General features: G+C 37.8%; 1 protein-coding gene across 4 annotated transcripts in view; it reads left to right on the top strand.

The window, feature by feature from the left end:
* LOC124121070 (leucine-rich repeat-containing protein 61-like) overlaps window positions 1-13,893 on the top strand; it is a 158,481-nt gene that overhangs the window by 62,807 nt on the left and 81,781 nt on the right. For 3 of the 4 annotated variants that reach the window (XM_046484021.2, XM_048396526.1, XM_046484020.2), the window contains exon 4: window positions 12,590-12,650. The exons of the other annotated variant lie outside the window; for it this stretch is intronic. In XM_046484021.2, the coding sequence (XP_046339977.1) occupies window positions 12,590-12,650 (61 nt within the window). The remainder of the gene's footprint in view (window positions 1-12,589; window positions 12,651-13,893) is intronic. 4 annotated transcript variants of the gene reach the window in all.

The raw sequence follows: 13,893 nt of genomic DNA, 5'->3' as shown, positions 1-13,893 counted from the left end.
CCTTCTATAAAACGAAGCCCAGAAGTTAACGCGGTCGTGAAAGATCTGTCTCTCGGGAGTGTATCGATGGGTGAATACCTCACCAAGAAGTACGCGCTATGGCTCGACATGCGAACAAAGGACGATGACCAACTACACGGCAGTGGGAGGAGAATAGAAAATGCTAGCGAGGGTGTCACTATACAGATAACAAAGCTCCAGGAAACGGCTGGTAAATTAAACATATATTTGTACGTGATTATGGATGCGCAACTTAATATACAGAATGGAAGATTCGTGCAAGCAATCTATTAATAATCTTTTACCTAAAGAACCACACTGCGCTATCATATGCGGGCAAATGGCTTGTGGAAAAACAGCTTTTATTCTAGATATTTTACAAAGTCATTATCGGGACGTTTTCCATCATATTATTATTCTGTGCCCGACTATAAGCGTTAATAAAACCTACCTATCGAGAGATTGGGTAATGAATGAGGACGGGGTACACAGTCGATCCGGGCGATCGTTTACAAGACTGTTTACGAGTATGTCACGAAAAATACAAAGGAGAATCAACTCTTTTCGTAATAGACGATTGCAGTGCGAGTAAAGAACTCACAAAAAAGAAAGATATGCTTTCGTATTTAGCATTCTCTGGACGGCATACTCAACATAGCGTTTGGGTACTTACTCAAAAATACAACTCTGTCCTGAAAGATCTGAGAGAGCAGACCAAATGGGTAGCCCTGTTTCATTGCAAAGATCGAGATTCATTCGAGGAATGTTTACGCGAAAATGATATTATTTGTATCAAGCTCGAACGAGATAAAGTCAGAAAACTGTTAGCTTCAACGAAGCACTGTAAACTCGTATTAAAAACCGATCAACCAGCTGCTTATGCAATTGCTTAGCAAATGTAGCCAAAATGTAGCAACTGCTAAACAAAATTATAGCAAATGTAGCAACTGTTAAAAAAAATTATAGCAAATGTAGCAAAAATATAGCAAAATTATAGCAAAATTATAGCAAATATAGCAAATATAGCAAAATTATAGCAAAATTATAGCAAATATAGCAAATATAGCAAAATTATAGCAAAAATACGATAAATTGAACATTAGCGGTTAATATGACATAATGTGGTTTGAAATCCTCATTCTTTCGCAACAGTTCATTATTACGGGTTGTATTGGATATGCCATATTATATTATGTTAGACTTAAATATTTCCTTAGGTATTACATTATGGAATGCGACGAACTCATCGAACAAATGCTCAAAGAATCTGATCAACATGCTGTAGTAGTTACAGATAAATCTTTAGATAAACATAGAGAAAGACTCACCGCTTTGGTAGCCGGTGGAAAATGTTCCCAATATTTGGGAGAAAATTATACCATCGAAAAAATTGATAAGATGAACGACGAAGAAATTAAAAAACTGTACGTGCGTTACGAGTCTAGACTGGGAGCTACCATGACTAAAACGATAGGTTCGGCTATAGTACAACTATACACAGGCGTAGCTAGTACGTTTCCCCCTATCCCGGCAGAACATCGCATGTATTTATGCGAATCTCTCGAGAAAGACCCATTCATCGAACATGCTATAAGCTCAGTGAGCTGTGAGTTTTATCATAGATACGGAATGTTCTTAGCTCCACTCACCACAGCTTTAATAACGGCTAGGTATTGTCAATTTAAACATACGTGCCCACTTAATAATAATGGAGACTCAACAAGTGACACCACCACAGATTGTGAACGAGGAAATAATAACCCCGACTGCACAACGAGTGAATGAGGAACCACCACCAGCGATTGTGAATGAGAAAATACTAAAACCCAGAGTTACGAGGAAAACCCCCCCCAAAATCTCTGCAGGCAGTATGGGAGGACTCGCTCGCAAAGCGAAACTAATGAATAATTCCAATATTGATCCGATTAAAACATGGGCACTAGTAGGAGTTGTTGCTATAGCGGCTGTATGGTTGTTTTATAAGACCGGAGAAGAGAAACATCACCTCCGATGTCACAACAAGAAGTTCAATTATAGGTTAGCCCCCATATAATGCTATAAGAAGCATGACTACTCCACTTACAGACGGTAAAATGTCGGTAAACGCAACGTATCATTCAGCGGTGGTCACCGGCTTGGCCATTGGCTATGCCTGTATGGCTATAATGATTACTAAAGCCACACCTCCCAAGCTAGATTTTAATGGTTATGATATCGGTATGATGATTCTGGATATTGGATTAGCAATGGCAACGAAAGATATGCTCATCAAACAAGGGCTTATCCTGGAAGACATAATGAAGTAATTAAACATTTGAATATTTTATATTATTTAACATGGCATCAATTGCGATGATGGTCGGTGGAGCTATTGTTAATGCTCTAGCTTTTTCGGGGAGTAATTTTTTATTTTCTGGTATGAGAGGTTCGGAGCAGAAAAGACATAATAAAGCTTTAGAACAACTCGAAAAAGCTCAGTCACAATGGGCGCGGCAGAGAATGGAGAGATTAGATTTTATTCATGAAGAACTGCGTAAGGAAGGACATTCAATTCAAACGTTTAAGGATGTCGAATCTGCCATGCACGAATACTTCCTCGTTTATGGGAAAAAACTTGACCCAATACCGAGACAAACAATGAGTCAGTTTTATACACCGTCAGAGGAACAAAACAACCGCGAGGTAGCATTCGTGATATTGGGTTATCAGTTGTTGCAATTTTCAGCTACACAATAACTACGCATAAACCAGAGTGACAGCTAATCAATAAATCACCATGACTGCTAAACTATAAATAGCCATGTCTCACCAGTGGAGATGTGATTTCCTTTGCATTTAGACAAATGATATGATAGATGTATAACCATGAATCTGTGCAGATTTACACTCATGGGAAAAAAAATTCAATGTAACAGACGCTCTGTTGGTATTTACTGTGGAATATACTTTTAATACATCAGGCGGGGAAATATAAACTATACATGTTCTGTATGTGGGATAGGGGTCAAAGGTTGTTATTGTTTATGTAAGAAACACGGTGCTGATAGGATCAGGAACCAGATTATTTATGCTAGGAAGAGAGATTACATCAATGAGAGGAATAGGTTGGGGAGAATACGTATTTAGATATATATGAAAATTAACCAATTAGACAAATGAATCATTTTGCATATACCATTAAACCACAATAGTTTTTGTGAGAGAGCTGAAGGCTTTAGCAAAACAACGTGGTCTACGTGGATATTCTCGAATGAGGAAAGCTGAATTGATCGCTTTACTCGGTTTGGAATACAACAAACCCCAGACTGTTAGAGAACTCAAAGCTCAAGCAAAAAACAGTGGGCTGAGAGGTTATTCTCGAATGAGAAGACCTGAATTGATCGCTTTACTAGATAATAATGATGTTGATGATAAACAACAACAACAAGAATTAATATTTGTACCCACATCCGCCGGCGTTGGTAAATATCTAAGAGGTTGGAAGATGGATATTAATTCCAACATGGATGTTAATGATGTTAAGCCTATCATATCTAGTAAAATTAACGAGGAGTTAGATGATTTACATAGTATAAAATACCAGCTGACGATAAAAATGTCATTGAGTAAAAGTAGCACAGACGATAGCACCGAATATACCGAAACATATTACCGTAGCAATCAAGAAGTTATAACCGAATCCGATACTATAAACGCATCATTAGATACATCAATTCAGAGTATACAGGAAACTTTAGAACGCTGGACTAATAGAGGTGCGGGTTGGGGTGTGGATAAAATTGATAGTTTATATTTAGATATAGCAAATTATATGCCCTTCAAAGGTGGATCTTATATAGATTTACCCCCATATTATAAGAAGAAAAAAGCCATAATTAATGTAAAAAATAAATCCGATGACTGTTTAAGAATGATGATAAGATCTGCATTGTTCCCTGTAGACAAGCATCCGGATAGACCTTCTAGCTATCCCCAAAACGATGGACTCAACTTCGATGGTATAGACGAACCTACACCAATATCACAAATTGATAAGGTGGAAAAGCAAAATAATTTAGCTATAAATGTTTTTGGACATTCTAAAGGAATTGTTGTACACAGGATAAGCTCCGCTCCGGAACATATCCCCAGAATCAGTTAATTTCTGATCGAAAAAGATTGAAAATATCATTATACATGGATAAAGAGTTTAAACAAGCTATTATACGATCAAACAAAACATGCTAGAAAGAAATATTTCTGCGAAAGATGCCTACATGGGTACAGCAGACAAGATCTATTAGAAGACTGTAGAGGTGTTGGGCAGACCGCTATCAGGATCGATATGCCTTAAGAGGGAAAAAATATATTAAAATTTGAACATTATTGTAATAAAATGCCAGTACCATAAGTAATTTACGCCGACTTATTACGAAGCACTTATCAAACCCATAGAAAATAATCAAGATAATAATACGTACAAAACTCAAGAACATATTCCTTGTGGGTTTGGATATATAGTTGTAAGGTATGATGAGAAAACAAACCCGCCCATGATTTACAGAGGTCCCGATGCAGCGGGAAAGTTCCTAGAATATCTACAAAACGAAGAGAGAATAATAAGGGAAAATTTATCACGTAAGAAACCCATGTGTATGATGAGGGATGATTGGAGGGTCCATAAGAAGTCAACAAATTGTCATGTTTGTAATAAACCCCTGAATGGGGATTCCGTAAGAGATCATTGCCATGCCACGGGTAATTATCGGGGAGCCGCGCATAACGAGTGTAACTTGAAACCAAAAATGAATTCTCAAACAATACCCATCCCCGTTGTGTTTCATAACCTTAGGGGATACGATTCACATCTCATTATGCAAGCTATCTCAAACACCGACGGCGGTTTAACGTGCATTCCTAACAATATGGAAAAATACATATCATTCTCGTTGACTAAAACTATACATTATATGGACAAGGATGGGAAAGCCAGAATAAAGCAAAGTAATGGGCTTAGATTCATAGACTCCGTACAGTTTCTGTTATCTTCCCTGGACAATTTAGCTAATGCGAACAATCCCGATGACTTTGCGATAACAAATCAATATACCGATAGGTTAACTCGTCATTTGTTGCTGAGAAAAGGTGTATATCCTTACGAATATATGGATGATTGGTCTAGATTCGACGAAACTAAATTACCACCCCTTGAATCATTCTATAGTAACTTAACAGAAACTAAAATAACCGATGCCGATTATGAACACGCTCTGACGGTCTGGGATAAATTAGGTTGTAAGAATTTAGGCGATTATCACGATCTGTACTTAAAAAACGATGTACTGTTACTCGCCGATATATTCGAGATATTTAGAAAGACATGTTTAAAACAATACGGCTTGGACCCGGCATGGTACTATTCCAGTCCCGGACTATCGTGGGATGCATTGTTGAAGAAGACCGGCATAGAACTAAAACTACTCGCAGATTACGATATGCACTTGTTTATTGAGAAAGGATTAAGAGGGGGTATATCGATGGTAGCGAAAAGGTATTCTAAGGATAACAATAAATTAGTGGAAGGATATGATCCGAGTAAACCCGACACGCACATATTATATCTCGACGCCAACAATTTGTACGGATGGGCTATGAGTCAACCTTTACCCACGGGTGGTTTTGAGTGGGTCGATGAGAATGATATCCATAATATCGATGTGAATAAAGGGTACATACTAGAAGTTGACCTGGAATATCCAAATTCCTTACATAAAGATCATAACAGTTATCCGCTAGCTCCCGAAAGATTAATGGTTAATAAGGATTGGATGTCGGAATATCAACACTTCTTGATGGGTAATACTAGGTTAGCTAACGTAGAAAAACTCGTACCAAATTTGATGGATAAGACAAATTTATAGTTCACTACAGAAATCTCCAGTTATATCTATCGTTAGGTATGAAACTAAAGAAAATACACAGTTCTAAAGTTTGATCAAAGTCCTTGGATGGAGCCCTATATAAGGTTGAACACAGATTTAAGAAAGATAGCTACCAGCGATTTCGAAAAGAACCTATATAAGCTCATGAATAACTCAGTATTTGGTAAAACTATGGAGAATCTGAGGAAGCGTGTTGATGTTAAATTAGTCAGATCTAATGAGGAAGAAAGACTCAGGAAACTTATAGCCAGTCCGGCTTTTAACAGAAGCAAGATATTTGATAACGACTTAGCCGCGTTGCATATGCAGAAGAGTAATATAAAATTCAACAGACCGGTGTACGTCGGTATGAGTATTCTCGACTTGTCAAAACACTTAATGTATGACTTTTATTACAACGAACTTAAGAAACAATACGGCGATAGATGCGAGGTGTTATATACCGACACAGATTCTTTGTTGATGGAAATACAAACTGAGGATGTGTATAAAGATATGGCAGAAAAAATAGATATGTACGACATGAGCGATTACCCAAAAGATAATCCACTGCACAGCGCAGTAAATAAAAAGGTGTTAGGTAAGATGAAGGATGAATGTGCTGGGATTCCTATAGCGGAGTATGTCGGATTAAGACCTAAGATGTATTCTATAAGGAAGTCTGATAATGGAGAGATAAGAAAAGCCAAGGGTGTTAAAAAGTATGTTGTAAAAAAGCATATCAAACACGAACAGTATAAAGAATCATTATTCAACGGTAGAACGTTCAAACACGAGATGAACTCTTTAAGAAGTTACAATCATAGGATATATGGATTAAGAATGAACAAGACATCATTATCCCCCTTAGATACAAAGAGATGGATTGATAATGATGGTGTAACTACCTATGCTTATGGTTACTTAGGGCGGTAATACCGTACCGTCGGGAACTATGAACAACTCTTCTCGTACAAATGCCCTGCCCGGTCTATCTTTAAGATAATAAAGAATAGGCTCTCCTTCTTTCATAACCAATCGACTAATGTTATATGTCCTAAGGGACCAAATCGGATCGGTTGCACGACGTAGGCCTCCTTCGAGTTCACCGGGCTGGTATAAATATCTTACGCTTACTCTATCCGGAAGTTTTCGTTCTTTGCCTCTCCTCGGTGCTGAAGATTCGGAAGTCACGGATTTCATTTTAATAGAATCGGATGGTTTCTTCCCTATTAATCTCGTTACTTCATTATTCAGCGCTGATACAACAGCTGATAATCGTGTCACCCATTCGGTTCATCTCAATCTCTCGGATTTCATTTCGATCCCATACTGATAGCCAAACAAACGTTCCGCTAATGTCCGGTTAAATCTTTCAATGATAGCTTGACTACGGTGGGCCTCTCTTTCACCACGCCTGATTTCGACATCGTGCTTTGTTAACAGTTTAATTATTGATCCCATAAACTTGCGACTGGGATCTCAATTGAAATAGCTTAGGCCATTTTAGTGGTCCGCGTTTATATATGCGACTCAGCGCTTTAGCTACTTCTGTTGAATCTTTCGAGGTTAATGGCTCAGCCTCTTTGTATCGACTAGCCACATCCACTACTGTTAAAGCGTATTTATACGTTTTGCGTTTTACCTTATCGTGGGGAAGAAACAAGAGGTCAGCCTGATGAACTTCATTCGTTGTAAAAATATCAAATTTCTTCCTCGGTATATAACGTGGTGCCGGTAAGTATATTTGCCACATCGCTTGTTTCTTTAACCAATCCTTGGCCACATCTTTAGATACCTTAGCCGCGGTGGCTAATTTTTTTATTGCTCCTACACCTTTCCAATATCCTCGTGTGCTATAGTAAATTTTATCCATTATTAATTAATATTGATATTTCTTTTAATACGACTCATGACTATCGTTGAATCGCATAATCATTTTGACATAAAAAATTCCATCTGTAGTAGCAGTATAGGTATATAAATCCGGCTCCAGTGGGGTTGCGGCAGAACCATCATTACCTATATTACTCGCAAGGTAAGCAGTGAATGCATTAAGGAGTTAAGGATAAGTTAAAAATATCCTATCTCACACTTCTTCTTTGTTTCTATGTGGGAACGTGCTTGAATCCTGTTTCCAGCTTCTGAAAATAAAAATAGCCACCCAAGCCCCGCTGCATCTCCATGGTTACATTCAAAAGCTAGGTCAATTACATGCCTCTCGTGTAAGCAGTGCCTGCTTGAACTGACCATGTGTGCCCCTCTACCAATTCATTCACTTTTGCAGAGCTTTATAAGGCTAGAGTAATGAGATGGGGGGATTGTCGGGTGGGCAGTGCATGCATTAAGGAGTAATGCAGGATAAGTATACAAATGTAAAAAATATTTAGATTTTACTAAAATCACATAAATATACGATTTCTACTAAAATTTCCAATTTTTTCTAATTTTAGTGATGCTTTGGCTGATTTGTCGGCGTGTTCATTACCAAACACTCCGATATGAGCAGGGATCCATTTCTATTTCTAGTTGGAGCTTTTGAGTATCTGTTGAATTAATTAAGGTCGATTTCTTTTGTGTGTTTTTGTTTTTGATAGCTTGGAGTCCACTTATGAGTCAGTAAGGATTATTTTTTATATTTTTTTTTAATTTGGGGGCTATGTAGAGCTGTGGCCATCCCCATTAATTTGGCTGTGAAAATTGATTTATTATTTGGGAGCCTATAGGATTTAGTTTCTTTACTGGGTTGGTATACATGGATGCTGAATCCTGTGTGTTTCGAGCCCGGGTCAGAGGACCCGTCTGTATAGATGTGACACCAATTTGGCCATTTTTCGTGTATGTATGAGTGTGGTGGCTTTAGCTGTATTAGGGTCAGTTTCTTTATTTAGTTTGGAGGAGAGTGTTGTGTCTATATTGGTGATTTGTAGTTTTTGTGTGGATATGTTGTTTTGTTTGGTTTTTAGTCTTAAATTGTTTAGGCTTTGTATGTTTAAGTAGTTGAGTGTGTGTTAAGAGATTGGTGTTAATAAAAGGTTTTTCCGCACTAGTGCTTGGTGTTGGCTTGGCTTATAATGTTTTTAAGGATGTGTTGGATTAGGGTGTTTTGTCCAGGGGGATTTCGCCTGTTAGGGCCTCCAGTGAGGTAAGCAAGGTGCCCTGTTGTCTGCGAGTGATTATCTTAAGTGCTTGGTATTGGATCGAGTTTAGTTTATGGTTTAGTGTTGTGTTTAAGGTATTGTATATTGGGCATCCATAGTCTAATTTTGATCTAATTAATGATGTGTATAGCGATAGTAGGGTCTCCTTGGAGGCCCCCCAATTGGAACCTGTCAGGCAGCGTAGTGTATTTAGGTCTTTACTGCATCTATTTATTAGGTTTTTAATGTGAGCACCCCAGTTCAGATGTTTATCAAAGATAAGTCCTATAAATTTGGTCTGTTTTTGGAAATCCCTTTTTTTTTGGCTTTTAGTGAGAAGCCCCATTTGTTTGCCCATATTTGTATTTTGTTAATGCCTTCTGAATTAATTTTGGTGCCATATTTATGCTTCTAGTGCGGATCCAGAGGGCTCCTACATCTACGTATTTACGTTTGAACTTTATTTGATATTCCCTCGAATATGTCGTTTATCATAATGTTGAAAAGTGTTTGGCTTAGAATGCTGCCTTGGGGTGTGCCATTTTCTAGGGGACACTGGTCCGATAGTGTTTGGTTTATTCCCACGGTTACCTTGCGATTTGTTAGGAAGTCTTGAATATAGTTTATTATTTGGCCTTTGAGTCCTGCTTTTTGGAGTTTTTGTAATAGTCCATTATGCCATAACATATTGAGAAATCTAGGAATATGCCTACTGTATATTGTTTGTTCAATTGGCCAATTTGTTCCTGGTTTATTATATTGTTTTGGTCCAGGTAGTGTTGGAGCCTATTTTTGACCATTGCGTCCATGAATTTACACAAATTTGAGGTTGGGGAGATTGGTCAGTAAGAATTTGCCTCGTCCGCCGGTTTGTTCGGCTTTGGTATTGGGATGACCAATGCCTCTTTCCATGAAGTATGAACCAGACCGTTTTGGTAGATGAGATTGTATAGTTTAAGAAGTGATTCAAGGATATTTGTGGGTAGTTGTTTAACTATTTTCGATTGTTTAATACATGGAGTATTCCTCTATTGTGTTAGGTTGATTTATTTCTAGGTTTCTATATTTCTATGGAGTATTTTTGGTTCGTTTAATGCCTCAGATTGTGTGTATTTTGCGTCATACTGTTCTTGCGTCTGTGTGATGGTTTTGTTCTTCGCAGAATCTTTTCCAGGTTTTGTTTTTTGCTGTTTTGACAAGGTTTTGTAAGTGGCAATTTAGTTGATGTGCTATCTTTAGATGTGCGTGGTCTCATTTAGCTTTGTTAAATGCGTTTTTGCCAGCAAGGTACTGTGGTTTTGCGTATTATTGGTGCTGTGAGGGGGATTGTTTTTTTAGCTTTGTTGTAATGGAATTTTGGTTCTTGGGGTTCATTGTGGTTTGGATGTTTATGTTTCCTATGTTTATGTATTGGAAAGTGGTCGCTGCCAAGTGGCTCCTTATTCACTGCCCACAAAGTGCTTTGGGCGTGATCAGGGGTACAGACTGTTAAGTCAATAGCTGACATACATGTATTTTGATTATTTTTATCATATCTAGTTGGTTGGTTGTTATTTAGTAGTATTAGGTGTTCTTGTTCGATCCAATCGGCGATGAGTTTGCCGTGTTAGTCTGTTTTATCTTTAACACCCCAGGAGGGGTGGTGGGCGTTGAAGTCCCCAAGAAGATGGTGGATTTTTTACCTATTTGATTCAAGGTTTCTATGTCTTCAGGTTTAATTTATTTCAGTGCCCAGTGGTATATGATTACATTTCTATTTTGATGAGTTAATTGTATACCATTAGCTTCTATAGCTTTGTTTTTTTTATTGGTATTTCCATTTGTTGTGATGCTTAACATTTTGATTCTGTATGTATTCAACAAAAAGTAAAAGGAATAGGATTGGTTGATACATGATGGGGTGTGCCCTACGTTTAATAAATGGCTAGACAGAGGGGAATACATAATCCTGTTGAACTAGCACTAATCTTGTTGACATATTTGCTTGGTGCTTGGAAAGAGATTATGGTATCACAATAGACGAGCTTGTGTGGGGCTGATCCTAAATGAGTCTGAATTGAAGTATTTGCTGAATGCTATTCTAATATAGGTGATGACAGATTTACTTTAGTAAAGTAGTTCAAGACAATCTATAAAGTACGAGACATAACTTTTGTCTTATTGAATAGTATGTCTGGGAGCTATAAGCTATAACTGAAACTACTAATATTTTGTATCTGCATTTTTCCTGGATCCCAATATGTATTACCTGCTGTTCTAAAAATATATGAAATTTTGTATAAATGTTACACCATGATAACTTATAAAAGCACTTGCTGTGGAATACAAATGTTACCCAATGATAACTTATAAAAGCACTTGCTGTGGATCTAATTATTACATGAAAATTTAGTATAAAGGTTATATCATGATAGAAGCAAGAAGGAATATTGCATACTGTTGTGGAGGGATAAGTTAAAAAATAAAATAAAAAGTTTAAATATGCAACTTATAAGCTAAACCCACCAGGTTTATGCAAGTAAAGCTGACCCATTGCTATATTGAGTGTGTTTTTTTCACTATTATGCTGTGCCTTTGACCTTTCATTACAGCTTCATAAACTAGTTATACCATATTATTGGCTGTTGAGCTGTGCATGCAATCTGACCAAGTGAGTTTGTGTCTTGCACATTTCAACCTTTTCCCTTCTAAAACCATAGACTAACGAAGCTAGTGCAAACACCTAGTTTTGACCCTTGAGCCTTGGTACAAATTGGTACAAATATCTGTAGTGAGTTAAAGACAAATTGATGCAAAATATTCTAGGGGAAAAAGAAAGGATTTTTGCAACATTGTTTAGGCTAACTATGATGAGTGCAAAATTTGATGCCTGGAGCAAACTTTGATCTTGTTTAACTTTTTGAACACATTAAAAACAGCTTTTACAGTAAAATCAAATTGATTTCATCAAGGTAAAATGCCTTGGTAAGAAGGAACCTGCAGGCAAAATTTCAGCTTTATTAGTCAGTTTCAGAGGAGTAAATAGTTAAGACCATTCTAAAAGTGCAATGTTCTTTCAACTCCAAACGTCAGTGTTGGGGTTACTAGGAGTCACAAGGTCATGTACCTTTTAAATAGTCTGTCACAAGAAACAAGTGCTGTAGGTCACTAGCCCTTGCCCCCTCACTAAAGCAATAACATAGAGTAGTCCAATTGGCTGGCCTGCCGTCTAGACAGTTTGTTCCTGCCTTCTTCCTATATCAAAAGACCATCCTAACGACAATCTCTCAATGTTTCTTGAACCATTTTCTTTAGTTTCCATGGCAACCATACTTTTTTTCCATTGCTCCCAAATGTATGCAGACATTTAATGACACATGGTGAAAGGCTTGTGTGGGGTCTAGAATATGGTTTTCCTGTCTGGCAGATACTTTGATGTATACTGTACATGACAGGAGTTTCACTTGGTGACACCAACTTTTATATTGCAAAGGTTGAATCAAGGATATAATACCTATTACAGCAAAAAATTAAACTTGCGTGTAACGCCACGCTACTTTCCTTCCACAGAAGGCTTGCAGTCCTTGGAGCAGCTACAGTCTCTTAACTTATCAGGAAATCTCATAGGCAGGTGAGTTGCAGCCTTTTTCAATAGTCACATCAAGTCTGAAGAATGTTCTTGAAGCCATGGTGATTGGTGTATTCATGCACATATCAGCAGAGACCCCAAAGAGTTCACTGCATGATTAGCACCTGCTTGAGATTTGTCTGCATTCATTTTCAGTTTTAGCACATACTATATGCAGGATTCTGTGTAAAGTGTTAAGGAGGGTACTTTGTTATTGAGTTTTGTTATTGTACTTTGATGATATAGCGTTTTATGTTGTTTGCTATGTTCATTTTTCGCACTGCTCTGACCTTACCCATCATGTATGCCTTGGATGTTCAGGTATACCTTGGTTCCTTATGTATGCCTTGGAACTTTATTATGCATGTATGCACTGGACCTTTATGTATGCCATGGACCTGTATGTTTGCCATAGACCTGTATATGCCTTGCACCTTTATGTATGCTATGGACCTTTATAGTTTATGTATGCGATGGATCTTTATGCATGCCTTGGACCTTTATGTATGTCTTGGTTGTCTATGTATGCCTTGAACCTTTATGTATGCCTTGCACCTGTATGTATGCCTTGGACCTTTATGTATGCCTTGCACCTGTATGTATGCCTTGCACCTGTATGTATGCCTTGGACCTTTATGTATGCCTTGGACCTTTATGTATGCTATGGACCTTTATGATTGCTATGGACCTTTATGATTGCTATGGATCGTTTGGTATGCTATGGACCTTTAGGTATGCCTTGCATCTGTATGTATGCCTTGGACCTTTATGTATGCCTTGGATCTTTATGTATGCCTTTCACCTGTATGTATGCCTTGCACCTGTATGTATGCCTTGGACCTTTATGTATGCCTTGGACCTAAGGTGTATGCTATGGACCCTTATATATGCCCTGCACCTGTATGTGTGCCTTGCACCTGTATGTATGCCTTGGACCTGTATGTATGCCTTGGACTTTTATGTATGCTATGGACCTTTATGTATGCCTTGCACCTTTATGTATGCTATGGACCTTTTTTACTCCCATCACACCAAACTAGTTCTCAATACGTTTGTGAAAATGTTGTCGAACGGGCTCCAAATGTGTATGAACGTAGTGGATGTAGTAGCAACTATTGACAGTCTTTTTACGAACTTCATGGATGGGGAGGGTGCTCCAGAACTTTTAGTCTGCGCAAAATTTTATCCCGTCCATCCCTTTCTGCAATTAGGCGGATTGACAACGTATTTAAAACGAGAAAGACAT

The sequence above is a fragment of the Haliotis rufescens genome, unplaced genomic scaffold (assembly GCF_023055435.1).
Source record: "Haliotis rufescens isolate VD_foot unplaced genomic scaffold, xgHalRufe1.0.p SCAF_1, whole genome shotgun sequence".
NCBI classification, from domain to species: Eukaryota; Metazoa; Mollusca; class Gastropoda; order Lepetellida; family Haliotidae; genus Haliotis; species Haliotis rufescens.
This window is presented reverse-complemented; position numbering and strand designations above follow the sequence as displayed.